The sequence below is a fragment of the Mustela nivalis genome (assembly GCF_964662115.1).
Source record: "Mustela nivalis genome assembly, chromosome: 18".
NCBI lineage: Eukaryota > Metazoa > Chordata > Mammalia > Carnivora > Mustelidae > Mustela > Mustela nivalis.
This window is the reverse complement of record NC_139037.1, coordinates 31,478,822-31,485,741: the sequence shown is the minus strand read 5'-3', so window position 1 is coordinate 31,485,741 and position 6,920 is coordinate 31,478,822. Positions and strand designations below refer to the sequence as shown.

The 6,920-nt window shown below is 49.6% G+C and overlaps 1 protein-coding gene across 1 annotated transcript in view; it reads right to left on the bottom strand.

The window, feature by feature from the left end:
* Positions 1-6,431, bottom strand: part of SALL1 (spalt like transcription factor 1) — a 13,832-nt gene extending 7,401 nt beyond the window's left edge. Inside the window, 1 exon segment of the mRNA XM_082711069.1 lies at positions 6,215-6,431. Coding sequence (XP_082567195.1) covers positions 6,215-6,290 — 76 coding nt within the window. The 5' untranslated portion in view covers positions 6,291-6,431.
* Positions 6,432-6,920: the final 489 nt, after the last annotated feature.

Genomic DNA, 6,920 nt, shown 5'->3' with positions numbered 1-6,920 from the left:
AAGACAAAGCATGAGGACTAGTTTGAATCTTTAACTACCAGAGGGAATATTTTAAGTTGTAATAAGACAGACAGACAGACACACACACACACACACACACACACACACACACACACACACAAAACCACCATGTTCTAATTCATTTTTCGGACCGTCTGCTATCTTGTTTCTCAATAATGTTACACAGGGTTGCAACTGGTGACCCCATTATAGTAAATACAGTTGCCTTGCTCCCCGTACTAGGGTGAAAGTAACATTCCAGGTCCTCTTCTACGGAGTTTGCATACAAATTGATTTTATAATCCTCCTCGGGGAGGAAAATTTGAGAACCAGTGGTTTGCTAAGTTTGTATGCACAAAAAGGATATCTGGAATTTTTCCGGCGCTTGTGTTTTTGTTTTTGTTTTTTCAGAGGATAAGGTGGTGAACTTAACAGTTCCATCCAACTTATACTCAAAGCCCAGATGTTTTCGGTCTTGTCCTATTTAGGGGCTGGACACCCAACTCAAATTTGTCAGTTTTTCATCATCTCAACCTAACATGGCAGAATAGGAGGCAGAAAATTGAAGTGTTCCAATATATCTGTCTACTGTGAAAACAAAAATAAAACTATGCCCCACACAGCAAGGTTGGGCCAGCCAGGAAACAAAACAAAACAAAACAGAATAAAACAACCCTATCCTACCACATTTAGTTTTCTTTTTTGGAACTCTTCAGAAAGCGCCTTCACTTTACTTTCCATTACCTTACGATCACATTAACATTTTTAATAGAACCTCTCACAGGATTATGATTTTGGAGCCTATAATCATTACAAGCTGTTCCTTCCCGTAGACTAACTGAGAAAGGCCATCAGCAACATTTTTGATTGATCGGTCTTGAACTTTTTATTATTAATATACATACATACATTTTGTTTGTTTGTTTGTTTGTTTGCCCAGACCTGGGAAAAACCTAAACCTGAATGTCCAGCTTAAGATTCCAAAGAAATTTTAAACACTCCCATGTGTGCCCTGCATACTGTCTATAATAATGTCTTAAGTTTCCCTCTCTGTGATACGCAACCAAATGACACATCACCAGAATGCTTCAATTTCCTCCATATTCTGGCCAGGATTAGTGTATTCTCAAGTGGAAGAACACAAGCGAAATCTCTGGGAAAAAAACCACAAAAAACAAAAAACCCATATGGATAAGACACTCCTTAAGCAGGGATGTGAGCCCACCTAACACACACAATCAATGAAAGGGGTAAAATGTCTTCCTCTTGGATGAATCAAACTGAACACTAGGTGGGGTTCCAGTTGTAAGGGTTTGTTCAAAAACTTCTTTGTGGCTTTTCCTATTCCAGTGACGCGTAAAAAGAGAGACTCCTTAAGGCGAGATCTAAACTTTGGCTACATAAACATTGGCAAAGGCACAAGAAACTAAATCCCTGTTGTTTGAGGGTAAAACTGAGCTATGGAGACTACCTGTCAATCTTCCCCTTTGGGGGTCTGGCATCTGAGGGTGACAGGGGAATAAGGTTAGGAAAAGAAGCCAAGCTGATAAGGTGAGACTAAAGTAAACTACCAACTTCCTGCTAAGTGACTAGCAAGACTCAATTTGGGGGTCACTGGGAAGATACTGAAGTACATATTATGATCTGGACCTTGTCACCTTTGCATGGGAGGAGGCTAGCAAAGGTTAAAACAGCTCGACACATTTAGCTTCTCTAAAGCCTGGCACACACACACTTTTTTCTGTGTGTGTTGGGGGGGGAGGGGTGTTGGGGCTCCGTGTAATTTACCATCTCGGCTAAACTGCTCAATTCCTTCAGTTTTGGTAAGCTAAGAAAATTCTGGAAGACGGGGCAAGCCTGTACACCATGCGATGTCTTAGAAACACTGAATTAAGACGGCAGGAGGACTTTGTTCTAGTTACTACGGAGAGCTGGGCTTTGAACCATTTCAAAAAACTTAGCAGACTGGGACTCTGCCGTTTGCTCGCTCGGGTTCCCACTAAGCTCTCCATGTCAGAAATGTGGGTTTTTGCCTTCTAAAGGGCTCCTGGTAAAGATGACTTGCTACCTGCAGGACGTAGAAAGGAAATAAAGTCCCCTAAGGATAACCTATAAATTGGCACTTGTACCTATAAACCATAGGAGAAACTTGATGTACCAGAAACCACGAGACCCTCACTATGACAAATGCACTTTTGTGTCCGCTCTCTCACACCCAACTCCACTTTGCTTGTTGGTATGTTTGTTTTCAACGTTTTAGAAAGTATTTGCCGCCCGGAGCAAATCCCCTCAAAACAGTTTGCATTCTCTCATCCAGAATCTTCCATTATGCCACAAACTTAGAATAGGCCTGATTAAACATGAATTCTTTCCAACTGCCTTATCGTGCAGGTGTCGGTTTTTCAAAAAAAGCAATTAATTATAGTTCTCTCTAACCTTTTGGGCCCAGAAATCAATGTGTTGCCATTAAGCTGCTCACAATGAGTAAATTACTTTGGTAAATAATAGAATTTCATTATTAATATAAATAAGAGGAACATTTATGATACTTTATATGAGACCATGTTTTATCTCGAGTTCATGATGTTTTTATCTCTCTTCCAATATTATCTTTTCCTTGAGAAAGCTGAGCACCAAAATACTTTAATAAACGAATGGAGTTGGAATGGTCCATCCCTGTAGTACCTGAATCTTAAAAACACCATTCAAGGAAGAAAAACCCAACACACTCACACACACACACCTCTGGAACCCAGAGCTTAGTAAAGAACCCACAGAGAAAATCATTAGATTCTAATATTCCCCTTTCTCCGAATTATTTATCTTGGTAAATAATTTTTCCAATGGCAGTCATTTTTCTACAAATAACTCGAGACTTGTTGAATACCATTTAAGAGACAGGTAATATGTGCCATAATCTTGGTTTCATAAGAAATAGAAAAATTTCCCAGCTGAATGTAGGGGGTTCCTGGAATTTCAGCTAAATTAAAATAGGAACATTGGAAGACTGACTAAATCATCTTGTTTTCTTGAACTTGTTCTGGGGGAGTTATCCGTGTGGCTGTTTGGCATGGCTCTGATTTTCTTTGTATGCCCGTGCACACACACACATACACACACACAAACACACACACACACACACATACATGAGGCTGCTCTCAGCCTGAGTCTCTGCGTTTGGGCTCCTGTGCCCGGGGCCCACAAACTTTTCTAGGTCCTGCTGTAGGTAGAAATCAGCATGTCTGAGGTACCAGCGTGTGTCAAACGCACCAACTAGATTTAATTCTGTTTGTTCGAGGTTCCATGGACCCTATTTCCGAACATTTTGAGACATAAGAAAAACTAGCACACTGTTGGGAGTGAGGCGCTGTCTCCTAAAAATGTAATAACCTTTATACATGCGGGGGGTGGGGGAGATCCACCCAAAACAAAACCAAAAAAAAAAAAAAAAAAAGAAAAAAAGCCCTAAACCCCAACAACTCGGTGAAGTGTGTTCTGCTTCGGGAGGTGCACAGAGATTGCCCATTCCTTGCAGAAAAGGTGGCGACTTTTTAAAGGTAACTTGGAGATAGGTCACACGTTCTCAAGCCCCACTTTCTCCCAACTACCCCCAAATAAAAAGATGGGGTGCTGGAAGGCCCTCCGGTGAGGCAGACACTGAGGAGGATTACTTGTGTGTTAATATTATTACAACATACGGAATCTTGTAACCCTATTACAAAATCTACCCTCTAGGCAGCTTCCCCCAAACTTATTGTTCAACCATGTAAAAACAGTCATAACCTAAAACCATTACCACGGAAGAAAAAGAGGGGGTGGGGAGAGGTGAGAAGGAGCTGAGAGGGAAGTCCTGGCCAGGCCCCTAACACTTTGCTCTTTCTTAGGACAATGAACCAGCTTTGGGGAGAAAAAAAGGGGGGGGGGAGAAAGAGAGGGAGGAAGGAAGAAAGAAAGAAAAAAAGAAAGGAAACTTGATTCAGTGACTTAATGAACTTACCTCAAAGCTCAAATAAACTAAAAAAAAAAAAAGTCCTAATAAATAATAATGGTAAGAGGTAGTGAACTCCTTTTATGCTATTGCTTTATGAGAAACCTTAACTATTAAAAATTCTAGATTCGCAGGGCGAAGGAGAAAGGCAAAGATCTAGCAGGCATCCTGTCTCCTGGAAGCCCGAGTCTTTTTTCTCCTTTTTGAAAATGTATGAAATCAGGACAAACGGACAAAAAAATTTTAAAAATCCCAACAAAACAAAACAAACAAAACAAACCCCGAAAAACTTTTTCTTCTCCTCCCGTTTGGTTTTTCCTACACAGACTGGGAAGTTTCACAGTGTTCCAGGGCGGAAGGGTCTTAGCAGAAACTTTGAGAAAGATGGGTGTCGGGGCGAGAAGCAGAAGAAACCAGCTGAGAAAACTCGGAAAAATATTCGGAGCTGTTGCTGCGGCCTGGGGTAATTTCCCCCCAATTTATCTCGCGTCTCCGGGTTGGCCTCGGATGGAAAGCGGGGTTGGGGGCTCTTCTCAGCAGACTGAGAAATCTTAGACTCTGGGTAAGGCTGGAAGCTGGAAAGAGTACTGGGGTGGGGGGCTGGCGGCAAATGTTGTAAAACAATTTTCTTAATCTGTCTCAGTTATCCCCAATTTCTTCAGGGGACCCTCAGGCCAGGAGACCCGTTTCCGACAGCTGGGGTTACGGGAGTGGAATTCCCTTGGCTTCTCTGCCTGGGCTCTGCGCGGCTCCCCGCGCCCCAGCCCTACTGAGAAGCAGGCCTCTAGGGAAGTAGCCCGGGGACCGTGGGGCCCGGGTGGCCGTAGAGTTTAGTGGGCAGAGGTGACGATCTAAGGGCACGCTTCTGAGCCTTGTCGGGCTCCAGGTGCCTCCTCCATACCCCCAAATGCCGCCCAGGACTTGAGCATTCCGAAGGGCACCCGGAGCCGCGGAGACCCCGCCGGGGTTGCCCTCGTTCTCCCGCAGCCGAAAGGCGAGCATCTAGCTGGGGACCGACCCCGGCGCGGCTCCTCCGCCTCGGACGCTGGGCCTGGCAGCTCGAGGCCCCTAAAATGAACCACCTCCAGGGACCAAGAGGGATTCGAGGTGTCCTCCATGCGTACCCCAAATCCCCAGCCGGGACCTCTCCTACTCTCGGCCTCGGCGCCCTCACACAAACTTTTCTCTAGACTTGTTCATTCCCTTCGGGACCCCACAGTTGTCGCCTCCATCGGAGAAAGCGAGTGCCTCTGGGGGGGTTCTCCTCTGGCTAGATACCCCCCCCCCCAGTAGCCCTGGAAAAAGACCCTCACGATTCCTGGAAGCACGGAGTACCACGATCCTCAGCGGACGCACACCCAATCTAAAGCTTTCTCAGGGGCGAGGGGTGGGGTGCATGTATTGGGAGAAAAGATGCGGGGATAAAGCCTGACCCCAACCAACACGGTTCCCCGGCCGCCTGCACTGCGTCTCAGGAGCAACCAGCCGCAAAGACCACTCTCCGCCCCTGCCGCGACCCGGGCGTGTCGGGCACCCGCGCCCGGACACAGGTTCCCGTCTTCTGGCAGCTCTGAACCCCTAAAGGCATCCCATTCCCCCGCGCGGACCCAGGTGGAGTGTGAGCGCTTAGGGGGGCGCGGCACGGGGGGCTCCCCCGCGCTGGAAGTTCAGCCTGGAGTACCAAGTAAACTTCCTTTCCGCAGGCAGCAGGGCCGGGGCGGCGGAGGCCGGCCCGGGGGCCCCGGGCCCGGCGCGGGGAGCGTGAGGGGTCCTGGGCGGCCGACCTCCGTCCGCCCCGCGTCCCCCCGGCCATCCGGGCCCCGGCCGCCGCTCCCCGGAAAAGCTGGGCCGGAGAAGCGGGGCCCGCGTGCCCGCTCTCCTCCCCCCATCCCCGCCCCCCGGAGGACCCAACAACTCCGGAAAGATCCTGCCGGGAGAAGTGTTTGCTCTCCCCGGGCCAGGGGGAAAGCCCGGTGCAGGCAAATTGAAAATTAAAAAGGAAAGAAAAAGAAAGAAAGAAAGAAAGAAAGAAAAGAAAGGAAGAAAGGAAGGAAGAAATACGCTGAGTGCCGAGTGGTAAAGGCGAGCGGGGACTCGGTGGTGGCAGCGGCCAGGGCGGTGGGCGCGGGGGCCAGCCGCGTGTGCGTGGGTCCGGGTGTGCGTGAGTGTGAGTGCGAGTGCGTGTGTGTGCGTGTGTGTGTCCGCGGCGCGGGCCGGAGCACTCACCATCTCGCCGGGGGAGCGAGGCCACTTCGGGGTCGGATTGGAAATGTTGAGGCTTCGCTTGCTTCCTCCGCGACATGCTGGCTCAAACATCAGCTGGGGCAGAATAAAAAATTACTAAAAAAAAATCTTCTCAAAATTACGGAAATCGAGCGGCGGCGGCGGCGGCGGCTCCCCCCGCCCGCCGGCCCGCCCGCCCCCTCCCCGGCTCCCCGGCCCCGGGCGCAGCGCGCATGTGTCCTGCTATAATTATGATTATCAATAATGCATTGCGATTAATCATAGAGGGGCTCTTTGAAAGGCGATTGGCACTGGGCCAGCGCTATTCAAACCCGCTCGCCTTAATCAATTAGTTCGTGATTTGCTGCAGACCCCTGTCTCTCCGCGCGCTGGCCCAATAAGCCGGCCGCGGGGCTGGCTCTGCGCGCCGCGCCGCCCGACACTGGGTTAACCCTCTTCGCGACCGCCCGGGACTCCGCGGCCCGGCCGCCGCGGGCCTTCCTCCTCGCCTCTGCGCGCCCGGCGCCCCGGCCCGCGCCCCCCCTCCCGAGCCCCCCCCATCCCGAGCTGGGCCGACCCGAATTAGCATGCCCTCCCCGGAATTAAGCCTCGCGGGTGGGGGGTGGGGCCGGGCGGCGGGGGCTGGAGACCCAGGCTGCGGGCGCGCGGCGAAGTTCCCAACTCCCGCGCTAGGCGCGCCGGCCCGCGG